This window comes from Heterodontus francisci, chromosome 4 (genome assembly GCF_036365525.1).
Source record: "Heterodontus francisci isolate sHetFra1 chromosome 4, sHetFra1.hap1, whole genome shotgun sequence".
Lineage (NCBI taxonomy): Eukaryota > Metazoa > Chordata > Chondrichthyes > Heterodontiformes > Heterodontidae > Heterodontus > Heterodontus francisci.
The window spans coordinates 109750652-109778066 of record NC_090374.1 but is presented as its reverse complement, the minus strand read 5'-3'; the positions used below and the strand labels follow the sequence as shown (position 1 = coordinate 109778066).

The window sequence follows — 27415 nt, the reverse complement described above, 5'->3', positions numbered from 1 at the left end:
CCCCACCACCTGCCGCAGACCCAGTCTAGCAGCTGTCCTTTAGGACTCGGCCAGCTCGGTCAGTCGTGGTGCTACCGAGCCACTCTTGGTGGTGGACATTGAAGTCCCCCACCCAGAGTACATTTTGTGCCCTTGCCATCCTCAATGCTTCCTCCAAGTGGTGTTCAACATGGTGGAGTACTGAGTCATCAGCTGAGGGAGGGCGGGAGGTGGTAGTCAGTAGGAGGTTACCTTGCCCATGTTTGACCTGATGCCATGAGACGTCATGGGGTCCGGAGTCGATGTTGAGGACTCCCAGGGCAACTCCCTCCCTACTGTATACCACTGTTCCACCACCTCTGGTGGGTCTGTCCTGCCGGTGGGACAGGACATACCCGGGGATGGTGATGGCAGTGTCTGGGACATTGTAAGGTATGATTCCGTGAGTATGACTATGTCAGGCTGTTGCTTGACTAGTCTGTGGGATAGCTCTCCCAACTTTGGCACAAGCCTCCAGATGTTAGTAAGGAGGACTTTGCAGGGTTGACTGGGCTGTGTTTGCTGTTGTCGCTTCCAGTGCCTAGGTCGATGCCGGGTGGTCCGTCCGGTTTCATTCCTTTTTATTGACTCAGTACAACTGAGTGGCTTGCTAGGCCATTTCAGACGGCATGTAAGAGTTAACCACATTGCTGTGGGTCTGGAATCACAGGTAGGGCAGATCAGGTATGGACAGCAGATTTCCTTCCCTAAAGGACATTAGTGAACCAGATGGGTTTTTACAACAATCGACAATAGTTTCATGGCCATCATTAGACTAGCTTTTAATTCCAGATTTATTAATTAAATTCAAATTCCACCTTCTGCTGTGGGATTCGAACCCATGTCCCCAGAGAAATACCCTGGGTCTCTGGGTTACTAGTCCAGTGATAATATCACTACGCCACCGCCTCTCCTATTTTGAGTCTTTTAGATTATTCAGGGCTCAGGAGATTTTTCACTCATCACAGCGTACCCAACCTTCGCTCTGCTCTGCAGTCATTGTGTTAATGTAGCTGTTCAGCTTCTTGTTACTGATCCCCAAGTTGTTGGTGGGATGCTCAATGATGGCATTCTCATCGAAGGTCATGGGGTGATGGCTGGACTTTCTCTTGGTGAAGATGACTATTGCCTGGCAATCATGTGATGCAAAAGTACCTTCCGGCTGTCAGCCAAGTTTGGACGTTATCCAGGTCCTGCTGTGCATTGGCTTGGGCTGCTTCATTATTGGAGAAAATGTGAATTGAGCTGAATACTTTGGAATCAACAGGGAGCAGCTCCATACTTGCCCTTATGATGCAGGAAAAGCCATTGATGAAACAACTGAAGATAGTCAGGTTGAGGATGCTTTCCTGAGGAACTCCTGTCCTAGAGCCAGCCAACAGCCACAAACAGGTGTGATTCTATCAGCTGAAAGATTTTTCATTTGATGCCCTAATGACTTCAGTTTTGCTTAGGATCTTCGGTGCCTTACTTAATCAGTTGAAATCTGCACTGATGTCAATGGTAGTCACTCCCATGTCTTCTCTGGTATTCAGTTTTCATCTCTAAGACTGGATCAAGATTGTAATGAGATCTGGAGTAGTGATTCTGGAACCTGAACTTTGCATCAGTGAGGAGGTTATTGGTGAGAAGGTATCACTTGATGGCACTATTAAAGACTCCTCCCTTCAATTTATAGGTGATTGGGAGGAGGTTGACAGGCCAAGTAATTGGCCATGTTAGATTTACCATGGTTTATGTGGATCGATACCTCGACAACCTTATACATTGCTGTATAGATGCCAGTGTTAAACTGGAACAGCTTGGCCAGAGGAGCAGCTACCTGTGGTGGGCAGGTCTTCAAGCCAACAGCTGGAATATTATCACAGCCTCTTGTTTTTGTTGTATCCCATATGCTTAGCTGCTTCTTAATGTCACATAGAGTGAACCAAACAGTATATGCACTCCATAAAGAACAGGAGCAAATGAAATCTATTTTTTGGACTTATGTATAAAATCATTTTGTTTCATGTGCTTGTGACTAGCCTGTTCTTAGCATTTCTAATCAACTCATTTTCTCAAGATTCTGAGGAAAGTACGTTTATCACGTAGTGACATTTTATTCCAGGAATTTAAAATTGTCTTAATTGACACCTAGCTCATACTTTCATAAATTTATAATTAATCATGATCTTAGCTGTTAGCTGTGCACTAATAACTTGATATTAACTGCTTGAACCATATATCCTCAGTTTTTTTTTCCCCTAAGTATGACAAATTGAGATCAAAGTCTTGTAACTTTCCAGTTGCTTGTCTTGACAGTGCAGTAATATTTAATTCAAGCTCATTTCATGGTCAGGATTTCTGAGAAAATCTTATGAGACTAAGCTGATTGTTGGGACTGAGACTGCTTTGTGGATCTAGCTAAGCATTTCAAATGTGTCAGCAAGCTGAGCGAGGATTAGGAGAACAGAATATCCTGAAGGTTATTTCTGTCGGACTGGATGCGTTGGTAGAGATAAACCACAGGACTAAGAGGCTAAATAAGGCAATATCCTAGAGAAAAACAACTTCTCTTAACAGCTCTTTTTATATCAGAAATGAAATTAAATAATGGCCTGCTTAATTGGCATCCCATCCACCACTGCCAACATTCACTCCCTCCACCACCGACGCACAGTGCCAACAGTGTGTACCATATACAAGATGCACTGCAGCAACTCACCAAACCCGCAGCCTCTACCACCTAGAAGGACAAGGGCAGCAGATGCATGGGAACACCACCACCTGCAAATTCCCCTCCAAGCCACACACCATCCTGATTTGGAACTATGTCACCGTTCCTTCACTGTCACTGGGTCAAAATCCTGGAACTCCCTTCCTAACAGTACCGTGGGTATAACTACACCCCAAGGACAGCAGCAGTTCAAGAAGACAGCTCACCACCAACTTCTCAAGGGCAATTAGGGATGGGCAATAAATGTTGGCCTAGCCCGCAACGCTCGCATCCCACAAACGAATTGTCTTCAGGGAGTAAACAAACAGCTTTCCATTTTCTATACCTGAGAAATTACACTGCACCATTATTTTCCTGTCTAATGGGCAGTGGTGAGAAAATAGGCATCCATTCAGGAACGTTGCTATAAATTTTAGTGGGGGTAGCTATAAAAATTATTTTAAAGACTGTTTCAGCAAGGTTAACACTGGAGCTGCACAAATTGCCCAGAAAACATTGTTTTGACATAAGTAATGGCAAGCCACATACACCATAATTTCCTGAAAAATCTGCTCTCAAATAATGGCATAAATTTTAGATACACCATTACCATCTTGCACGTTTTCTGGAAAATCTGCACCATTATTTGCTGCAGCTTTGTCATTGGTTGCTCTGAGGGTACATTTATTGTTATTTTTACTTTGTATTAAGCTAAGAAAATGTTTTGAGTTATCATATGATGGATAGCTGTCCTTCATTCATTTTTTTTTTAAAAAAGCATAAGTGTAACCAGCGCAACTGATATAGGGCTGGAAATTTCTCATGCATTATTTTTATTTCATGAACAAAGTGCAAGTTAAGATGAAGGAATTTCTTGTGTGCACTACACCACCTATATTTTGCGAATCTCGTAAATTTATTACCTAGTTTTTTGAGCAGTAACTAGAGATCCGATGGATAACTGCAATTGAGCGTGTTAATTCCTTGTTAAATGGGAAAGACTTCACAAGGCTATCCTTCGCACTGGGAGCACTAGATGGGAAATCACATCCTGCACACTTACTTCCCCAAGATGCATCTCGGCGAAAGTATCGGATTATGACTCATTCCTCATATTTGAATCAGGCCCAGTATCTATAGAGTGAGCTGGAAGCATCCCAAATGAAACAGAGCTGTATCAGGTCACGAACCGATTACACTGGGACCCCACTAGAACGCACTCTGCTATGGCACGAAACTTGGTATAACGCGGATGCGTCTTGGCCCCCACAATTTTCATTCTGCAAATGTGGCCACGGGCCTCACCCCACTTTGAACATAGCCACTCACTTTAAAATAATAAAAATTCAAAGCAGCCATTTTATTTGGTTGATTTTACACAGCACCTGGTTTATTCATTTATTTTAGAGCACAAGGACTGGAAACTGTAAGAATATACATGCAATATTGGCCCTGGTGCTGGCAGGATCAAGCCTGAGCCCTATGCACCAGCAAAGGACACAGCTATGAAATAATGCAGTTTCACCTATAATGCAGTCTTGCGATATTATCCCTGTGTACTGCGATATAGCAGGATCCCAGTGTATTTTTCTATTAATGGCAGCATTGGAGCTGCATGCAGTGACCTACTGGTCAATCATTTGAGGAAGGAGAGAAACATCGGGAAAGAACAAACTGGAAGGCCTGGAAGGAGGATGTGTAGAACCTGGTGGCATCGCTGATGGTCTGTGTACCATCTTGTGCGTCATCTAAGGTACAGGTGCCTGGATGTCATCAAGGACGAGTGGACATCACTGATTACTTCCTTGTATTTCTCGGCACTCACATCTTTCTTAGCCTCTTCCAGTTCCTATTTCTTTTCACACCTGAAAAATAAAGCACTCCTAAATCACTTACAACTGCATTTTCTAATCCAAGATATTTCTACAGCAATGGATTTACTTAACCACTCTTTTTTTTTTTTACCTTCAATGTTATGTAGCTGTGTTGCACAAACTGAACATTATGGAACAAATCTGGACAACAGACTGCTATATTACATTTATATTTAGAGATACAGCACTGAAACAGGCCCTTCAACCCACCGAGTCTGTGCCGACCAACAACGGCCCATTTATACTAATCCTACATTAATCCCATATTCCCTATCACATCCCCAACATTCTCCTACCACCTACCTGCACTAGGAGCAATTTACAATGGCCAATTTACCTATCAACCTGCAAGTCTTTGGCTGTGGGAGGAAACCGGAGCACCCAGCGGAAACCCACGCGGTCACAGGGAGAACTTGCAAACTCCGCGCAGGTAGTATCCAGAATTGAACCTGGGTTGCTGGAGCTGTGAGGCTGCGGTGTTAACCACTGCGCCACTGTACTGCCCTAATTGCTAGCTTGACATCCCAATGCCTAGGGCATCTCAGCTTGATTAATAATCAAGCCATTGTGACATGCATGCATTGAAATAACCCTATTTACTTAACCACTATAAGTTATGACTTAAGTTGGGGTCGCTAGACAGATAAATATATTTGACGTGTGTACATTTGGTGAAGTTCCCTCACACACTGAATACAGCCCACAATCAGTACAAATTTATCCAGAACAAATGAGGCATTAGAATTCACACCTGCTGCAATACTGTAACAGTTGCAAATGAGGTTTACCCCTGCATGTAATAAACACCATTGTGTCCCTTGGAAAGCACATCACCATGACTTTTTTAAAAGAGCAAATGGAAAAGATGCGTAAGATTCCTTTTATTTGTTCCGCAGCTTAGTTCAATCAAAATACATGCACCTGTTATGTTTACATTTTATTCTTCTTTGAAAGGTTTTCACCTGAGGAATGCAATTCCCCTCCACCCCAAGCAATCTAAATTTGTGAATAGGCACAAAAAAATGAAGCCCCATTTCAAACCTAAGCTAAAGTGTGGGATCTGAATTGTATCTTGTAACCTGAGGCATTCACAAAAATTGCCTGTTCTTTTGCCAATTATTTTAATTCTGTGTCTTCTGGTTATGGACTATCTTGCCAGTGGAAGCAGTTTCTCCTTAGTTACTCATTCAAAACCCTCACAATTTGAAACAACTCTATTAAATCTACTGTTCTCTATCTCTGCTCTAAGGGTGAGCAATCCCAGCTTCTTTAGTCTCTCCACATAACTGAAGTCCTTCATGTCTGGTATATCATTCCAGTGTATCTCCTCTGTACTGTTGCCGAGGCTTGGCACCTTTCCTAAGGTGTGGTGCCCAGAATTAGACACCGTTCAGCTGAGGCTTATGATGGAAATGAAGAACGAGGGCTAGATTTTTAAATCTGTTAGGGGTCCGGATCAGAGGCAGGCGGGTGGGCAATTTGGCGCCACTGACCTCGGTGCTGGTTTGCCACCACGATCCTGATCTCGAGACATTTTGAATGAGGGCAGCTTGATATTGGACCTGTTGTGCCCTGCTTGCTGGCGGGCAGTCAGTTGAGGCCAATTATTGGTAATTGTTCCCAAGCCGATTAGAATTTCCAGTCGGCAATGCGGGTAGCCCACGTCAATCTGGACCATGTCCAGGCCAATGTGATGGGCTCAGGGCAGAGTGGGTGAGGCTCCCCAATAGATCATGCAAGGGGCACCACCTTTCTCCACCCACCCCCTCTCCCCCAAACCCCACCCATGGACCCTTAGCCTCCAGGCCACAGCTGCAGGCACTGACCATCCCCTGGAGGGCCTCCCCCCTTCAGGATCATGGCCAGGCAGCAGTGACTTTTTAAAACATGACAAAAAAACTTATCTGGCCTTGTCCCTCTCTCTCCATTTTCAGATCAGCAACTCCCACTTCGATCGGTGTGGTTGCCAATCCCTGGGCGCTGGAGGGCCTCTCATTGGCCGTCCAGCGTCGGGAGTCCATCCACTGTCCCTGATTGGATGGCAAGTCCATTCTCTTTCCTTTAATTCCTGAGGATTTGAAAATCTCAGTGGGCGTGCTTAAAGCTTGCAGTGTGAGGTTGGGACTCGGACTAGGTCCAATTTCTGGTTCCGGACCCCTAAATGAAAATCCAGCCCAGAGTGTTTATTAAATGTTAGCCAAAACTGAATGAAAATGTTACTTTCCAAATCTATTTTAATAAGTGGAAAAAAAATCAAAAAACGTGCATGCAATTCTGAGGCCAAAACTATTGCTTGATAATACACAGGATCTACATTAAAATAATTCAGTATAATGAAACTATATTTTAAGATAGCTAAATATACTGCTTGGTGTTTTTTGTTCTAGCCTCATTTACTGTCTACGTAAGAATGGTATTGTAATGATCCTGATTTTGATTTATAAACCTCATTACAGCATTGTAAATAGGGAAAACAATAGCATAGCAAAGCTAGAGTGCTATTTCTATCTAATGGAGACATATTAAATACTTATGTCGGGGTATGTGTTCATCACTGTTTAATAACCTCTGGCTTGGGCCCCTTTTGTGGAACATTTCTTGGTGGATCAATAATGGAACAGCATGACAGATTGTCATGTGTTAGTTTAATATGCCCCTCTTGTGATGTATGAGGAGAGGAGAAAAATAAAAGCAAATTGTAGCTGCAACAAGTTGTTAAAATGAACTGGTCCTCGAACTGACATTTTAAAATTTTGATTTAAATTTTGCACTATTTCCATGGTGCTGTTTAGTGGCCCTGTTCAGTCTATTTGAGTTGCCAAATCAAGTCATTGTAAATAGAATTTCTGACTTCATAACACATGCGCATTCATTGTATGCACCTGTAATAGAAAATCAATGAAATAAATTGTAAAACTGAAACAGTACATTCAGAAGTCTTTTAGTAGTGTTTCCATTATAATGCACCATGGAGTTGGAGACAGATTGGCACTTAATGTTCTTCTGAGTGAGCAAGAAAGAAGCTTGAGCTGCTGTTATAGTTACTAGATTTTCTGTGCCCTTCCAAAGCTATAAGATTCTAGGTAATTCTGTTAACAATGCACAATATTAAATGCTTTCTTGTTATCCTCAGGCTACTATAGCGACGGACTCAATGCCATCATTGTGTTTGCGGCATGTTTCTTGCCAGAGAGCAGTCGACCTGAATATAATTATATTATGGAGAATCTCTTCTTGTGAGTAGAATATCAATATTTGTCTTAAAATCGTTCCTGAGTTGTTGAGCCTGTATAATCTATGTCCTAATTTGTGAACAGATAAATTACCTTGCTACGTTTACTCATTGGCTGAATAGAATTTTCATGTAGGCTTTGTAAATCTATTATTTTATTTAAAAAGTTGTCCTGGGTAAAACAGATTATTTTCACATGTTTTCTTAGAAAATAAAACAACATGAGGATTTCCAAAATGTCTACTTATTCTAAATTCTATTTCCCACTTAAAATAAAAACTTGCCTTTATATGCACCTTTTCATGACTCAGAATGGCCCAGATCATTTCACTTCCAAAAAGGTATTTTGGATGTGTTCATTGTTGCCATGTGGGTGTATGCATAGCAATGTCCCATTAATAGAAAATCAGATGAGGGCCAGTTAATCTGGTAGTGGTTGAGGGATGAATATTGACCAGATCATGAGAGAAACTCCCTGCTCCTCTTCAAAAAGACCATGTGATCTTCTATATCCATCTGAACAGGCAGGCAGGGCTTCAATTTAATAATCTAGATTTTAACCCATGTGTAATGTCGGGTTTAAAATAACCCTGTCTAAAAAATCTAGGTTAATATCTCAGCTTAAGGGCAATAACTCTGAAAAACAGCATTCTCTCATTAATGCTCTGAGTGCTCAAGATTATTTGCTCAAGGCATGACATGGAGCTGACAGAGGTGACAACTGAGCCAAACTGACACTTCTGACTCTAACCCTAAATCCAATTTTTCAGCCAACTATAAGAACAAAGACTGAACCCAAATCAGAAAATGCTGGAAACATTCAGCAAGTGAGGCAGTGTCTGTAGAGGGAGGAAAAACATTTTGGATACATAATTTTGTCAGAACTAGAAGATATTGCAGATGAAGAGAGTAAAGGAAAGGGTGGGGGAGAGAGAAAATAAGAGACGGCATACAGAAGAAAAGAATGGCCAAAGTGACTAGGTGGAGGTGGTTAAATGACAGAAGTGATAATGTAAGACAAAAGGAAGCATGATGAGAAAAGTTAGAAAAATAAAAGACATATGAGCCCCAGAGATTGAATGAATAGTTTCATTCTTTTATTTCTCTGTGTTTCTCTTTGTGCCTCCTTTGTCTTGCGTTATTATCACTTCTGTTATTTAACCATCTTCTGTTCTCCAGCTAAACATTTTGCAGATCATTCTTTTTGTTTTCTCTTGTGTACAGTCTTTTTTTTCTATCTGTTCCTCTTTATCAGCGGTTCATCTACAATATTATCCATTTATGATGAATATTTGACCTGGAATGTTAACTTTTTTCATATTTGGATGGATTTTATGTAATAAAATAGACAATATGAGCAAAAGACAAAAACAATTCAAGTTCACAAATTTGTGTGGTTTTGTCCAAGAATGGTAGATTGACCAAAAATCATCATATATGTACATGATAGCTTGTAAGCTGAAATAAGTCATAAAAAGTATGAACAGAAATAAGAGCATGAAATGTTTTCAGGACCTTTTGTTTCTTGATTCAGATTTCCAGTGCCTACAGTATTTTTTTTGCATGAAGACTGAATATTGACATGGTTATGTTTATAATACAATCAAACATTGATGTGTGAAAATATGTCAAACCAGAAAGGGCTACCAACAGCTAAGTAAATATATCCAGGGCCAACAAAGCTTTATTATGCCCTGAAAAGTACGTCTGTGTTGTATTAAGAGATAAAGGGAAATTGTCACCTTAATCTCCAGCATTTGCTTGGAGGGAACGAGCCCAAAGGTCCAACTATTGCTATAGTTAGAATGATGATTGATAAATACCTTCTAGATAACATATGGATGTGATTAAGCCAGTGTCCTATTCATTTTTACTTTTATGGTTGTTACAACCACATGGTATGATGTGGGTGGTTTCCACTGTACAACTCCCCACCTGACCGCAGTAAGTGTATTTGTAGTAGAGTTTAGCCTCCTGGTGTTTTATTTTCAAATAAACAGACAGCGACAGTTTTCTTCCAGGTTTTAAAAAAACAGAAAGTCAATTGTTTGTTGATCAATGCGCCTCATCCCGACATTGTCGCAACCGCATCCACACTCATATTCGCTCACACACACACACACACACACACACACACACACAAGAAGAGACAGATAGAGAAGGGAAAAAGGAAGATGTCTTTGAGTGGGAGTGGGGGGGGCGCATAGGTGGGGGAGAAGGTTACAATTAACCTGTTGAATTCTCTTGGAAATCAAGTTCGTGATGGACCATCTGAGATGATTGTAGATTTCTCTCTTGATTGAAGGTTCTGTTAAAAATGATGGGTTGTTTCTCGCTCTCAGTGCTATATAAAGTAGATGTAGGATTCTGCAGCAGGGCTGGCATGCTTTCTGGCTTGGCTGGAATGTAGACCGTTAGGATATTTCTACTTTCTCGCGCCCTCTCTCTCTCTCTCGCGCTCTCTCTCGCGTCTCTCGCGCTCTTGGTATAAGGTAAAGCTGTTATATCTCACCACCTATTAGGAGACGCTCTGGTCTCTTCCCCATGGTGCTCGCACAGTGGCCTAATATGTGGCTACTTCACACCACCTTTGTTCCAGAAGAAGACATTCAATTCTGGAATGCTTTAGGATAGGTGTAGGATGGGTTCAGTTGACACCTTTTAGCTTTGAAGATTTGTCCTTTTGTCTTTGTCAGACAGTTTCTTCATCCGCCCTTTTGGACCATTGCTCACTTTTTCATGTAAAGATTCATTTCTTAAAGACAGTCAGTTTTCCATAATTCTTCAGAGTTAGTCCATGATTGTTGTATCATCGGACATCCGGTGTGCGTGACAAAGATTTTGAGCTCAACGACAGGAAAAAACAATGTTCTATCATCCATTGTTATTCCATCTCTGAGTGACCACCTTAGTTTATTGATAACTTGAAGTTTGGACTGTATTTTTTGTGTGTCTGTTCCTTCTAAAAATTGGGTTGAGGCTGTGCATACGCATTTCATGATGAATGTTGCAATTAGAGAAGTCTTTTCTATTAAACTAGGCTTGGAATTTACTTTTTTGTGATAAATAATAATTGTGTTTCATCCTTTCAGTATGATAAAGTCTAGTTGCAAATGGTATGGATCATGATAACTATGATTCCCTGAAGCATTAATCATTCCCAAACATATTTTAACTTGACTCCAAGCAAAAAGTGAACTTCTCCATTTATAATTGGTTTGAAGGATTAACATGGATCCAGCTAAACCTCTCCTCAGTGTATTTGATTCTTTAACTATTTCTTTTTTCTCTCTCTCTGAATAATTTTCTATCTTCCCTATCCCTCTGCTGAAGAGATTGACTCCTTGCTTGGGGGATGGTTCCACAGGTGCCAAGCACCCTCCGACACTTTACTCAAGTGGGAATTATTTATGCATTAACCTGAATAAAATTAATCACTGAAAAATTGTGAGCCTCGTGTGTCTGAATGTCTGCTATGCCCTGCCATTGGTAAGGCTCTAAACCAGGCACAAACGTTTATAGGATTACACAAGTGTCAGAAGGTTATTTAATGATTGATAGTGGGAAGAAGAGGAATGTACAAAAGACATAACCTGCTTACACCTGAAAACTGCAAATGTCTATTCACTATGTTGCAATCAGGGCCAACAGTGCTAGCCCAATTTCCTGTCCTTGACCAAAAGGCACTGATGTTCATTGTAGCACTTCCACTGCCACCTCAGATGAGATTAGCTATTTCAACAAAGTTTCAAGATCAAAGCTAGAACATTCCTAGTCTGTACGGGACAACTACTCACTGGATAATATCATGTAATCATTAGAAAGCCTATCTCAGCTATTTCTAATGTCAGATCGGCTCCACAATTTAAATAGTTAATTTTGACAAGAAAACACTATATACCAAATGAGAAATATTAATTAATCGGTTGGAAACTTACATTAGACTTTTAATGGAGAAAATCCTACAGTTAACTTTTTAAAAAACTGGCAGCCAAGATGGCCACAACAATTTGCATCTGAAACACCTGTGCACATTCTAAGGCCCAACCAGAGACACAGGTCTGAGATGCCCTGGACCCAGACAATGGTTTGCTCCAAGTAATTGAATTACCTAGGATTACTCCATTAGCACGGCAATAAAGGCAATCTTAACACATTGACTTTGAAAGAAAAACCCCTCCAAGTGTAAATATTGGTATCCTGGGATCTGTGGAGCCAATTCTGAACCTTGTATCTCATTAGAAGGTTCCAGAGAATATACTGAGGCAGTCATGTGAGCATATGTCTATCTCTGAAAAAACTGGGAGTTTTGTTACACACAAAGAGATAGTTACTGAGTGCGCAACAGCAAAAAAGGCTGTGTGCCTTTCTCTATATCACTTTCTCTCCAGAAAACATCAAGTTTGAAAAAGGTCTGTGTCTGTGGATGCTCCAAGCCTAAAGAATGCTACAGGGGAAGAGAGTCACCTCCAAGACTGCCTCCAAGAAAACCCTGACCCAAGCAGGCCAGCCACAAAGTGCATTTTGACCAGCCAAACACTTCAAGAATACAACTTCAACCGGAAGACCATTGAATTGTCTAAGCTCACAGACTGTGTATTTAAGTTTCATTTATTCTGGACTTTAATCCAACCACAAAACCTTTCCACTCTATAATCTATTTGTGTGCATGTGCGTGTGTGTGATTCTATTGTGAACGTGTGCGTGAATGTGTAACTTTTTAAAATTATTTTTAAATCGGGTTTAGATTAAGTATAATAAACTCACCTCTTTTTCTTGTATAAACTCAAGAAAACATGTCTGGTTCTTTCACAATCGCACTAAAGGTAAAAGGTAAAACACTCACTGAGGTGGTAAGCATAGCCATTGTTTAAACAAGGAGTAAATCCTGCTGCGGCCGTAACAATTTAAAGATAAGTTTGGAAAATAGGTCTCTCACTAAAGATTAAGAGGTGACTTGATTGAAACAGAGATTCTGAGGGGTCTTGACAGAGTGGATGTGGAAAGGATGTTTCCTCTTGTGGGATAATCTAGAACCAGGGGTCACTGTTTAAAAATAAGGAGTCATCCATTTAAGACAGAGATGAGGAGAATTTTTTTTTCAAAAGGTCGTGAGTCTTTGGAACTCTCTTGCTCAAAAGGTGGTGGAAGCAGAGTCTTTGAATATTTTTAAGGCAGAGGTAGATAGATTCCTGATGAGCAAGGGAGTGAAAGGTTGTCGGGGGTAGATGGGAATGTGGAGTTGAGGTTACAATCAGATCAGCCATGATCTTATGAAATGGTGGAGCAGGCTTGAGGGGCCAAGTGGTCTACTCCTGCTCCTAATTTGTATGTTTGTATGTAAATAAGCTTCTAAATTTAAGTCTACAACTAGCCTTGCCTTAACCAGATTTCACTTTGGGAAGCAAAAAGCTAATGTAGCTTTATGATACTCCCTTATTGTTTGAAAGGGAGTATCTATCTGTGTTTTTAAAAATCTGTTTTCTGTATTTTAGTAGCAGTATTTTTATAAAATTAAACAGCAATATTTTGCCGATGCTTTAAACTGTAATCATGTCTATTAGTTTAATTGTTTTCATTTGAAATTAAACTCCAGCATATACCTGGCAGCAATGAATATTGCATTTAGAAAAAACATTATTTCTCTGAATCCCAACTGTATCTGCTCCACAATAAGGTATCAAATGTGAAGGTCTGTTGTGTGTTTGTGGTTAGGTGCTACTTCAGAACAGGCTAACCTTATGGGAAAGGAGGTGATGGCAATTGTGTCCATTTAAATATTGCAATTCTGCAGTCCTTACATTTGAATTTTTCATTTGAATATTATTTCTAAGAATAAATCCAGATTACTTACTCAACTGCAAATATATCATGAATGGCAAAGTTGGACTCTGTAAAGGAGAATAACAGTGGCCCAATACCATTTTTCTCTCTCCTCGCTGTTTCCACTGTTTCCAGATAGTATACGGCCCTCTAGTTTCCCGGCTGTTTTGTCTTCTATTCTGGCCTTGCCAGGCCATACATGTCTTACAGACAAAAGTGGGGTTTAGTCAAGGAAGAGTATGGGAGGTGCAACTCATTAACAGAATCCCACCCTAACCACATTGAAGCCAGCTATCATGGGGTATACAGCAGCATGATAAAACTCCATTCAATTTTCTCACTCTACAAAGGATGCCAGTTGACCTTACTTGCCACTTCTCCATGCAGCACAGCTGAGCTTCGGAACTAGGCAGAGTGCAGTACAAAGGGTTGAAGTTTTCCAAGTTCGAAGAAGTCCTGCCGCTGGACCCAAAAATGGGAGCTGACCCTGCACCAGTGGACGGCGGAACCCTGGGCAACATCTTAACTGCGGCAGCCAATTAACAAGCTGTCACCAGGAACCCTGTAAACAGGCAGGCCCTGGCTGTTGGTGCGGGTGGAATGGGGGTTCATCTTCAAGCGGCATAGCTGTAGTCTTCGAGATGACCGGCCATAAAGGAGGGTACCCCTCTCTCTGGGAGGCCACTGGGGTTTACCAGGCAGTCTCCCCACACAGTGGCAGACCCTCCCGATGCCAGTGGGGAGTGGGGCAGGAGGTGACCCTTAATTGGGCATGCAAGTGGGGGTGGGGTGGGGGGGGGGGGGTGGGGAGTGCAGGGGAACTGGGGAATTACTCTCCAACCCATCAGTACAATCTAAACTAGTCCAGGAGATCAGCCTGGCCTTGAATTCCCTGGAATATCTACTTTTTGTGAGAGGTGATGTCTGTCTCAACCAGAAATAGGTCCAGCTCTCATTTGAAGGAATCCAGAGAATCGGCATCCACTACATGAGAGGGCAGCCTGTTCTAGAGATCCACAATTCTCTGGGAAATGAACCACTTCCTAACACCTAACCTAGCTCTGACCTTATACAACTTAAAATTGTGACCCCAGACCTCCCTAATGCATTTAATTTGAACAAACTATCAACTGAACATAATCTGCTACCTCCATCATATAAAATTCAATTAGATCACCCCTTAAGTCTATGTTTCTCTTAGGCTAAAAGAGTTGGGACTCTATGCTTATTTTGATAGCTATCATGCATTGTACTGGGAATTAGTCTGGTGGCCCTCCTCTGCACCCTTTCCAAAGCCTCAATATCACTCAGCATGTGAGGAGACCAAAACTGGACGCAACATCCCAAGTGAGGCCTGGTAAAGATCATGTATAAAATAGTATGCCTTGTCCTATAATCAGTTGTCCTATGAATGCACCCCATCATTAAGAAAAATAAAGAGCAACAGTCCCAACGCCAATTCCTGTGGTGTATCATTGACCCGTCTTCAAACCGATCTAAATCCATCCATAACTACTTTTTGTCTATATCCTGCTAGCCAGTTTTCAATCCAGCTCAATATATATACCACTGATACCAGAGCCTTTAATCTTGTAGAGAAATCTCTGGTGCCTTATCGTAAGCTCTTTGGAAGTCTCTACTGGGCATCCCCCAACCATTATCTTGAAACAATAGTTCCATTTATAAAACATAACTTTTTTATGAAACCATATTTGTTTCATAAAAACTAATAATCATATATTGCATCCTTAAATGATTACCTCAAGTGTCTTTCCTATTACTGATATCAAACTAACAAGCATATAGTTTCCCAGGCGTGTCGTGTCACCATTTTTAAAGATGGGAAGTACAGTAGCTTCCTTCCAGTCTATGGGAATCTCCCCAGAGTGCAGTGCGCCATTTAAAAAAAAAAAAAATGGGCTAGGTGCTCACACGGCAAGTGCCCCGTCTCCTTGAGGACTCTGGTTACAATCATCCGGCCCGGTTTTTGCTCTATTTTCAGGTTTGTAATTCTATTTAAAACGATATGTTCATCTAGTGTAATATTACTAGTTTTGTTATTAAAAATCAGTCAATTCTAATTCATGAGCATCATTTTCAAAACCTAAAGACTGAAGTAAAGTAGTCATTTAATATTTCTGCCATAGCCAGTGAGTGCTTTGTTACTTGTCCTTGAATATCCTTCAGTGGTCCAATACAGTCTTTGGCAGTTCTCTGGCTCTTCACATAACTGAAAAGCTTTTCCATTACTTCCACAGTTGTTAACATTCATTTTTCTGTTAGCTTTTAGCTGATTTAATAGTAGCCTTCATTTTCTTTAGCTGTTCCTTATACTCAACTCTGTTTAGTTTAGTATTAGTTGCCTTTAATTTATAGAACCATTTCTACATGCATCTTATTTGTCTTTTTGGATATAACCAATGAGTCACCTTGGCTTTTTCTCACCGCACTCCTTTCTTTTGACTTTGGTACATATTAGTCTTCTGCATTTTTTTTTTATCTTGTTCTTAAAAAAAATTCCATTCGTATTCTACATCGATCTCATCGCCAAGCTGTAGAGTTATCCAATTTGGCTGTTCCAAATGATCTGCCATTTTAGTAACATTTCCTCTTCTGAAATCTTTTACAAGTTGCAGATTCTACCTTTAGTTCTTCCAGCCAGTTGAAACCATATAATGTTGTGCTCACTTGCCCAGATGTTACCACCACATAGAGGCCCAACAGGAGGCCATGCTGATTATTAAACAGTAGATCTAATATATAATTATCCTTAGTTACTTCATTAACATGCTGAGTGAGAACTGGACCTAAACATTTTCACAAATTTTTCAGCTGCACTTTCCACCACAACAGAAGGATGCTGCTGAATTCCAGGAAAATTAAAATTACCCATCAAACAAAGGTGTATATTAAAAGTGTTTGCAATTTGTTTCCAGAATACCTCATTGTGTTTAAGTTTCTGACCATGGGTTCTAGAAAAATTACTGATAATTAATCGCTTCCCATGAGCTTGGACCACTTGAACCCAAATAGCCTCAGCTATATCAAATCTCTCTCTAGCTGTTAGATTCTAAATGATAAAAGTAGTAATCCCACATCCTCTAACATCTAGATTGTTTTGCCACAGGGACTTGAGAAGTAGCTGTTTTTCTTCACATGGCAGATGATAAGCATGGGTGATTGTTAAAAGTAATCTGCCTGAGTTTTTTTAAAAATCCAAAAAAGATGAATAGTGCAAGAGAATGTATAGTTACAAAGTAACAGAAAAGGTAGGTATTAATTTACTATTTTATAACGTTCTCTCATTGAGAGAGTTCTCTGCTACTTGGGATCATAATCTGAAACTTTTCTCCACACTAAAACTGAGACACATTGGCTGATAAATTTTTAACATGCAAGAAATAGTTTTTGTCCAAAACTGACACCAAATCGCTTACTGGGAAGATGAGTGTAAATATGGACAAGTTATCTTTCCCCTGAAATGCATTGCTTAAATACGATGTTTATTTTTAAGCACTTATACGACCAGGTGAGAAAGGTGTCTAGGGGTCTTCTGCTGTCTTTACCTTGTCTTATTGTAACAGGGTTTTATTTTTAAACAGTGTTTTGAGCTCCCCCCTTTTTGTGAATCCTTGTTCACAGCTTTCCAATTGTAAGGCAAAGAAACCAACACACCAGGTTTTCTCGGGTTTAAAGGAGAAAAGTGAAGTTTATTAAAACTTAAACTTAACCCTAACACGGTTCACACCTACAGATATAGGACGTGCCCATGCTAGCATGCACACGAGATACACAAATGCAAATAGGGACAGAAAAGAGGAGAGGAAGATATAGTAGAGAAGGGTTTGAGGCAATATCAGGAGAGTTTCTTGTTTACTGTGCTTTGAGCTCACTTGATCGTAGGTAGTCTTGCTGTTTGTCAGGGCCCAGTGATCATCTTAAACCTTGTTCACGTAGCAGACATTTCTCTCTTTGAGGTTCACATGTTTTCACAAGATTCATTTCCATGGGAAAGAAGTGGGAGCAGGCAGGACTGGAGAGGTTCTGCTTCAATTCCATGAGCACACGGCTTTGATTTCAAATTCTGTTTTTCCAATTTAAAATTCCCCTAGTTGACCAGGTGGTCATGTGACTGACTGGTTTGACCGGTCTTTTCTGTGTATTAGGCAGGGACTGGTTCCTTTATTTCGACATTGTATGGTACTATGCAAATGTCTTTCCAGTCAAGGGCTTGCAATTTTAAGTTTTAATGTTAATGTGGTTAAATAATGTGTGCCTCAGTCTTGGCAGGTGGGGGGTTTGCCTGACACCTCCACACCCAGGCGAATGAAATGTGATTTGAAGAAAAACAACGCATTTCATTAGAGTTTGCGAGATATATAAGATACAGAAAGAAAAGCCATGCATTTCTCTCATTCATTTCCATTCATTCACCAATCTTAAAGCTGATTAAAAATGTTCTGTTCTGGGAGCCAGGACTGTTTTCATTTTCCCATTTCTGTTATCTCATGAGTGTAGTAGTGAGCAGGTCTATCCTGAACCCTCTGAGATATGCAAAGACTTTTGACTTCAGGGGATGGGTGGTTCCCTTTTCCTCTGACTGTGGGGGAGGAGTCTTTGTTACTCTCCCCTTTCTTCTCTGGGACACTCCTACCTGTAGGTAGTTCTGCAGACTTGGCTGCACTCTCCTGGGGCACTTCGACTAGTTGAGGCATCACTCTCACGGTTTCTGTGCCCCCTAGAGGTCCCTCTTTGTCTCTGCAGGTTCCAGTAAATGCTGTTCGCAACTCTGGTGGGGTGCTTCTAGAGTCTGCATTCACATAGGAGGATGTGGGGTCTAATTGTTCCCATTTTACAGGATTGGTTGACCAGACAGTAGGGATTTTCATCCGGGATTCTTCCCAGATTCCCTTTAACTTGCCCTCTTGGTCACTTTTTCCCCTTCTCTTTCTAAACATTTGTCAGCTGTGTGCCTGCCTGTCCCCTTTTGTTCTTGTTGGGGGTCCCTTACATTTCACCAGCCCCCTGCTAGAAGGTCCTCCTAACACCAGTACAGGACTTGGGGGTGCAGGTTTCACTGTAGGTTGCGGTTTCCCCTCAACCTGGCACATGTGGCAACTCCTGCAGTACTCCACCATATCTTTTGGAGTTTTGGCCAGTCAAACTGCTGTGTTATGCCAGTTGTGGTCTTTCGTAGACCGGCATGTACAGCTACTGTAGCCTCATGGGCCCTTAGAGTCATAGAGTTATACAGCACAGATACAGGTCCTTCGGCCCATCGTGTCCATGCTGGCCATCAAGCATCAATTCTAATGCCATTTTCCAGCACTTGGCCCATAGCCTTGTATGTTATGGTGTTTCAGGTGCTCATCTAAATACTTCTTAAATGTTGTGAGGGTTCCTGTCTCGACCACCTCTTCAAGCAGTGCGTTCCAGATTCCAACCACCCTCTGAGTGAAAAATCTTTTCCTCAAACCCCTCTAAACCTCCTGCCCCTTATGCTAAATCTATGCCCCCTGGTTATTGACCCCTCCGCTAAGGGAAAAAGTTTTTTCCTATCTAACCATCAATGCCCCTCATAATTTTGTACACCTCAATCATGTCCCCCCTCAGTCTTCCCTGCTCTAAGGAAAACAACCCTAGTCTTTTCAGTCTCTCTTCATAGCTGAAATGCTCCAGCTCAGGCAACACCTGGTGGATCTCCTCTGCACCCTGTCCAGTGCAATCACATTCTTCCTATAGTGTGGTGCCCAGAACTGTACACAGTACTCCGGCTGTGGCCTAACTAGCGTTTTATACAGCTCCATCATAACCTCCCTGTTCTTATATTCTGTGCCTCGGCTGATAAAGGCAAGTATCCCCTATGCCTTCCTAACCAGCTTATCTACCTATGCTGCTGCCTTCAGTGATCTATGGACAAGTACACCAAGGTCCCTCTGACCCTCTGTACTCCCTAGGGTCCTACCATCCATTGTATATTCCCTTGCCTTGTTAGTCCTCCCAAAATGCATCACCTGACACTTCTCAGGATTAAATTCCATTTGTCACTGCTCTGCCCATCTTACCATCTATATCATCCTGTAATCTAAGGCTTTCCTCCTCACTATTTATGACACCACCAATTCTCATGTCATCTGCGAACTTACTGATCATACCTCCTATATTCACGTCTAAATCATTAATGTACACTAGAAACAGCAAGTGTCCCAGCGCTGATCCCTGTGGTACACCACTGGTCACAGGCTTCCACTCGCACAAACGACCCTCGACTATCACCCTCTGCCTTTTGCCACGAAGCCAATTTTGGATCCAATTTGCCAAATTGCCCTGGATCCCATGGACTCTTACCTTCTTAACCAATCTCCCATGCGGGACCTTATCAAAAGCTTTACTGAAGTCCATATGGACTATATCAACTGTTTTACCCTCATCTACACATCTAGTCACCGCCTCAAAAAATTCAATCAAGTTAGTTAAACACGATCTCCCCCTGACAAAGCCATGCCGACTATCCCTGATTAATCCCTGCCTCTCCAAGTGGAGATCAATCCTGTCCCCTCAGAACTTTTTCCAATAGTTTCCCAAGCACTGATGTTAGACTGACCAGCCTGTTTATCCTGGTTTATCCCTGCTACCCTTCTTGAATAATGGTGCCACATTTGCTGTCCTACAATCCTTTTGTAGCTCTCCTGTGGCCAGAGAGGATTTGAAAATTTGTGTCAGAGCCCCTGCTATCTCCTCCTTTGCCTCACATAACAGCCTGGGATACATCTCATCTGGGCCTGGGGATTTTTCCACTTTTAAGCCTGCTAATACTTCCTCTCTTTCAATAATAATATGTTCAAGTATATCACAATCCCCCTCCCTGATCTCTACACCTACTTTGTCCTTCTCCATAGTGAACACAGATGAAAAGTAATCATTTAAAATCTCACCTCCGTCCTCCGGCTCCACGCACAGATTGCCACTTTGGTCCCTAATGGGCCCTACTCTTTCTCTGGTTATCCTCTTGCCCTTAATATACTTATAAAATGCCTTAGGGTTTTCCTTTACCTTGCCCGACAGTGTTTTTTCATGTCCCCTCTTCGCTCGCCTAATTACTTTTTTAAGTTCCCCCACCCACACTTTCTATACTCCTCTAGTGCCTCTGCTGTTTTCAGCGCTCTGAATCTGCCATAAGCCTCCTTTTTTTTTTTACTGATCCAATCTTCTATATCCCTTGACATCCAGGGTTCCCTGGAATTGTTGGTCCTACCCTTCACCTTAACGTGTACATGTTGGCTCTGAACTTTCACCTATTTCCTCTTTGACTCCCACTGGTCTGATGTAGACTTTCCTACAAGTAGCTGCTCCCAGTCCAATTTGGCAAGATCTTGTTTTATCATATTGAAATCGGCCTTCCCCCAGTTCAGTACCTTTATTTCCGGTCCTTTTCCATAATCTTAGAGTTATTGTCACTATCCTTAAACTGCTCCCCCACTGACATTTCTACCACTTGTCTGGCTTCATTCCCTCGGATTAGGTCCAATACTGCCCCTTCTCTTTAGGACATTCTACATACTGGCTCAAAAAGCTCTCCTGTATGCATTTTAAGAATTCCGCCCCCTTTAAGTCTTTTGCACTAAGACTATCCCAGTTGATATTGGGGAATTTGAAATCCCCTACTATTATTACCCTATTATTTTTACACCTCTCTGAGATTTGCCTATATATCTGCTCCTCTGTCTCTCCCTGACTTTTTGGAGGCCTGTAATACACTCCCAGCCAAGTTTTTAAGTTCTACCCATATGGCCTCATTTGAGGAACCTTCTGAGATATCATCCCTTCTTGATATGTCTCCCCGGTACCTCTTTGGCACCACTAACTGGTGAACTACTGTCCACTCCTTGCCCTCAGGTCTTTGAGGAGAACTCCATTTCCTCATTCCTTAAATAGTAACAGTCAGGGACTCCCTCTGCTTCACTTTCAGACTGGGCAGCCTGTGCTAACTCTCGCAATATGGATCGACTCGCTGAGCCTCACCTAGGGAAAGTCCATTTAATTCATTCCCTGGGTCTCCTAACTTTCCAAAGAACATCTCGGACAGGCAGACCTCATGGTCGTTTGCCTGCAGTGCCAATGCAGTCTCCTCTGGGAGAGCTGGTTTGATCATGGTCTGACACTTTCAGGGACTCTGCTGGGGACCGTCTGCCGGCACTGCCCTGTCTTTCTGACCTCTTGCAGTCTTTCTTTCACTACCTGGGGGGGCTACCACCTTCACCCCTGCCAGTTCATTACCTAGGAGCAGGTCAACCCCGTCCACAGGCAAACTAGGGACAATCCCTACAGTCACCGGTCCCGAAACTCGGTGGCACTCCAAGTGCACCCAGTGTACAGGTACAGGCATACACTGTCCTCCAGTACCATTCACCACCATTTTGGTGTTCATTGCACTCTCTGGGAGAAAGGTCTGGCCTTTTCCCAGTAAAAGGGATCTGGTGGCCCCTATGTTCCTGAGAATCACTATGAGCTTGCTTGCTTGCCCCACTCAAGTGGTATGGGATTACTTTCCCTTCAAATACAAAAAAGTGATAACCTTCAGGAATCCTATTAACTTTTCCTGCATTGGCTGTAGTAAGCTTCCTGGGTTGCACTCTTACTGCAGTTAAAGCCAGGACTGCCTGGGCTTCTATCACCTTCCCACCCTTTGTCTTTTTCGGATTTGTGAGGGTGATTAGGAAAGGTTCTCCCCAAGGAAAGCAAATTATAAATTAAAGCAAATTCATCGGCCAGAACTGCCACTTGTTTGCCTCCCTGAACCTGCTGCTCCTCGACATGGGTTTTTATTGAGAATGGGTAATAGCTTTTAAATTCCTCTAACAGGATTACCTGAGAGTCTCATAGCTGAGCTGTATTTTTAAAGCCCTCAGCCTCTGGTCAAAAGCCAGCTGCTTGCTTGTTTCAAACTCCAGATAAGTTTGAGTGGCTTGCTTTATGAGGATTCTAAACTTTTGGCGATAGGCTTCGGGTACTAATTCAAATGCACCAAGGATAGCATTTTTGGTCAGTTCATAATTTGATGAACTCTTATCTGGCAAAAAGGAATAAACCTCATGGGCTTTTTTTTAGTTTTTAGTTTAGTTTTTTAGTTTAGAGATACAGCACTGAAACAGGCCCTTCGGCCCACTGAGTCTGTGCCGACCATCAACCACCCATTTATACTAATCCTACACTAATTCCATGTTCCTACCACATCCCCACCTGTCCCTATATTTCCCTACCACCTACCTATACTAGGGATAATTGCTAATGGCCAATTTACCTATCAACCTGCAAGTCTTTTGGCTTGTGGGAGGAAACCGGAGCACCCGGAGGAAACCCACGCAGACACAGGGAGAACTTGCAAACTCCACACAGGCAGTACCCAGAATTGAACCCGGGTCGCTGGTGCTGTGAGGCTGCGGTGCTAACCACTGTGCTGCCCACTTTTCCGGTTAGATGCTTTGCATTAAAAGGGACCAGGTCTCAGCTGGCCATTTTAGCTGCCTTGCCAGTTTCTCAAAAGACACGAAAAATGCTTTCACATTTTCCTCATTGAATTTTGGAATTAATTGAGCGAGTTTTTGCAATCTTGTACCCAGCCCTGAATTCTGCTCCTCCATATTGGCCATGCTTTCACTGTGGTTACTCTGTCGCCCCCTAGTTAACTCAAGCCGCTTCAGCTCTCTCTTCAGATTCTTTCCGGAATATTCTTCCTCTCTGTCTCGCCTCTCTCTCTCTCTCTTTCTTTCTTTCTCCTGTCTTTCTGTTTCTTCACATTACTTTTGGATGGCTCTCTCTTTCTCCCTCTCATGCCCCTCTCTTTTTCCTGTCTCTCTTTTTCCTGTCTCTCCCTTTCTCTCTTTTTCCCGGTCTTCTAATTCAAGTTTCTTTTGTTCCAATTATATCTTTGCTAGCAGTACCCTGTCTGGGACTGCTTCTAAAACTGCTTCCGCTTCTTCAGATTCAAGGGAAGAATAGTTGGCCACTAGCCTTAGGAGTTCAGACTTCCTAGCCTTGTCACGTACGGTGATCCCACACTGCTCAGCCATTTTTCTCAGCTCCTCCATAGACAGTGCTTTTAACTTATCCCAAGTTACTTCACCCTGGCTTGGAGAGTTACTTGCTTCAGTTGCAGACATGTTCGTGTTCAATCACACACAACCACAAGAAAACCTGTATTGAAAACTTGCTCTTTTTGATTGAGAACAATTTGGCTTCCCACTGCCAATTTCATCGTTCGTCTGTGGGTAAAATTCTGGATGCTAGCACCCAAATTACAGTTACGACCACGTGAGAAAGGTGTCTAGGGGTCTCTTGCTGTCTTTACCTGATCTTATTGTAACAGGGTTTTATTTTTAAACACACTGTGTTTTGAGCTCCCCCCTTTTTGTGAATGCTTGTTCACAGCTTTCCAATTATAAGGCAAAGAAGCCAACACACCAGGTTTTCTGAGGTTTAAAGGAGAAAAGTGAAGTTTATTAAAACTTAAACTTAACCCTAATACGGTTCACACCTCTGGATATACAATGCACCCATGCTAGCATGCATGCAAAATTAGCTGGCCCATAGAAGTCAGAGGGTGGTAGTAGATGGAAAGTATTCAGCCTGGAGCTCGGTGACCAGTGGTGTTCCACAAGGATCTGTTCTGGGACCTCTGCTCTTTGTGATTTTTATAAATGACTTGGATGAGGAAGTGGAAGGCTGGGTTAGCAAGTTTGCCGATGACACGAAGGTTGCTGGAGTTGTGGATAGTGTGGAAGGCTGTTGTAGGTTGCAACAGGACATTGACAGGATGCAGAGCTGGGCTGAGAAATGGCAGATGGAGTTCAACCTGGAAAAGTGTGAAGTGATTCATTTTGGAAGGTCGAATTTGAATGCGGAATACAGGCTTAAAGACAGGATTCTTGGTAGTGTGGAGCAACAGAGTGATCTGGGGGTCCATGTCCATAGATCGCTCAAAGTTGCCACCCAAGTTGATAGGGTTGTTAAGGCGTATGGTGTGTTGGCTTTCATTAACAGGGGGATTGAGTTTAAGAGCCGCGAGGTTATGCTGCAGCTCTATAAAGCCCTGGTTCGACCACACTTGGAATATTGTGTTCAGTTCTGGTCGCCTCATTATAGGAAGGATGTGGAAGCTTTAGAGAGGGTGCAGAGGAGATTTACCAGGATGCTGCCTGGACTGGAGGGCATGCCCTACTAAGAAAGATTGAGGGAGCTGGGGCTTTTCTCATTGGAGCGAAGAAGGATGAGAGGTGACTTGATAGAGGGGTACAAGATGATGAGAGGCATAGATAGAGTGGATAGCCAGAGACTTTTTCCCAGGGTGGAAAGGGATATCACCAGGGGGCATAATTTTAAGGTGATTGGAGGAAGGTTTCGGGGAGATGTCAAAGGTGGGTTCTTTACACAGAGAGTGGTGGGTGCGTGGAATGCGCTGCCAGCGGTAGTAGTAGAAGCAGATACATTAGGGACATTTAAGCGACTCTTGGATACGTACATGGATGATAGTAGAATGAAGGGTAGGTAGTTAGTTTGATCTTAGAGTAGGTTAAAGGTTCGGCACAACATCGTGGGCCGAAGGGCCTGTACTGTGCTGTACTGTTCTATGTTCTATGCACTATAGACACATACAAATAGGGACAGAAAAGAGGAGAGGAAAATATAGTAGAGAGGGGTTTGAGGCAATATCAGGAGAGTTTACTGTGCTTCGAACTCACTTGATTGTAGGCAGTCTTGCTGTTCGTCAGGGCCCAGTGTTCTTCTAAAACCTTGTTCACGTCGGAGGCATTTCTCTCTTTGAGGTTCACGTGTTTTCACAAGATTCAGTTCCATGGAAAAAGATGGGAGCAGGCAGGACTGGAGAGGTTCTGCTTCAGTTCCACGAGCACACGGCTTTCTGATTTCAAATTCTGTTTTTCCAATTTAAAACTCCCCTAGTTGGCCAACATGACTGACTGACTGGTTTGACCAGGTCTTTTCTATGTATTGGGCAGGGACTGGTTCCTTTGTTTCAACACTGTCTGGTACTATGCAAATGTCTTTCCAGTCAGGGGCTTTCAATTTTAAGTTTAATGTTCATATGGCGAAATAATGTATGCCTTAGTCTTTGCAGGTGCGGGGTTTGCCTGACAGCACGTTAATACAGAACTCATAGACATAAAATACTGTTTTTGTCCAATTCAGGCAGCTCTGAAAAGATGAACTGTATCTTTTTACTCATTCATGAGATGTTGATGTCACTGGCAAGGCCAGCATTTTTTGTCCATTCCTAATTACCCTTGAGAAGCATCTTGAATTGCTGCAGTCCTTGTGGTGAAGGTGCAGTTAGTAGGTGGGGGGGGGCGTTGTCGTGTGGGGGGTGGTGCAGTGGTTCCAGGATTTTGACCCAGTCGCAATGAAGAAACAGCGATATATTTCCAAGTCAGGGTGGTGTAGGACTTGGAGGGGAAGTTGCAGGTGGTAATGTCCCCGTGAGCCTGCTGCCCTTGTTTTTCTAGGGGGTAGAGATCGTGGGTTGGGAAGCTGCTACTGAAGAAGCCTTGCCAAATTGCTGCCTGCTTTGTCCTGGATGGTGTCAAGCTTCTTGAGTATTGTTGGAGCTGCACTCATCCAGGCAAGTTCAGACTATTGCATCACAATCCTGACTTGTGCTTTGTAGATGGTGGAAAGGCTTTGGGGAGTCAAGGGTGAGTTACTCGACACAACCTCTGACCTGCTGTTGTCACCACAGTATTCTTACTAAACTATTTATTGGAAGACTTTGCTGTAGAACTGCTTATTTGGAGCTAAAGTAATGGTACACATCTCAAATCTTCCCACAGCTATACCTATTAGTCTGGAAACAAACAGCAGGTCGTTCAGCATCTGTTTCCAGCATTTCTGTTTTATTTCAGATTTTGATCATTTGCATTGTTGCTTTTTATGCATTTTATTCTACTAAACTGAATTTACTTGGATTTATGTAGCCTTTGACAGTACTTTTCTAGTATTTACTTACAATTACGGTCACTTGCTTCCTGTAAACTATTATATTCACTGGATTCACTTAAAGATCATTGAAAAATTCTCCAGTATAACAAATAAGACTGACAGGGTAAAATTAATCTTCAGCAGACTCATTGTGAATCAGCAGGTTTTTTTACACCAGTGATGGGGAAGAAAATTGGGCACAGAGTAAAATAGGCTGCCAATTCACTGTGAGCCCACATTTGCTGCTGATAGTGTCGACCAGTTTCACCCCAAATCACTTAATCACAAGTGTATAAGCCTCTCAGCAGAAAGCTCTTTTTTTCTTCAGTGTCTGTAAAACTGCGTTGGGTTTTAAAACCACCTTGCGTTTTAAAAACCATCTCTTAGCTGTAAATTTGTATGCTATGACTGAATTAATTTCAACTTTTGTTCCTCATAGAGTTACTATAGATTCAACCTTAACCTTTGTAATTTTTTTCATATTTAGTATAGATCTCATATTTCAATAGTCACTCATTTCAAACAGACTTGCATGTTGAGCACACAATCAGAATCAATTTGGAAGATTGGTTTAATTACGAGGACCCGAAACAATTTTCCATGTGGGTTTGCGCAAATGGATTGATTTCAAGGGACAAGTATGAAGATCAAAACAAAAGTTGAAATACTGTAATATTGTGAGAGATTTATCAAGCCCAACTCTCAAACTAGAAATAAATCTTGTGAAAATTCTTTGGAACGTCTATGATAATATGTTATTCAGTCTCTGAAGCCTGACAGGTC

The 27415-nt window shown here is 42.1% G+C and overlaps 1 protein-coding gene across 4 annotated transcripts in view; it reads left to right on the top strand.

Annotated features, from left to right (window-relative positions):
• LOC137369191 (protein prune homolog 2-like) overlaps window positions 1–27415 on the top strand; it is a 558836-nt gene that overhangs the window by 489521 nt on the left and 41900 nt on the right. For all 4 annotated transcript variants that reach the window (XM_068029990.1, XM_068029989.1, XM_068029992.1 and 1 more), the window contains one exon: window positions 7721–7823. In XM_068029990.1, the coding sequence (XP_067886091.1) occupies window positions 7721–7823 (103 nt within the window). The remainder of the gene's footprint in view (window positions 1–7720; window positions 7824–27415) is intronic.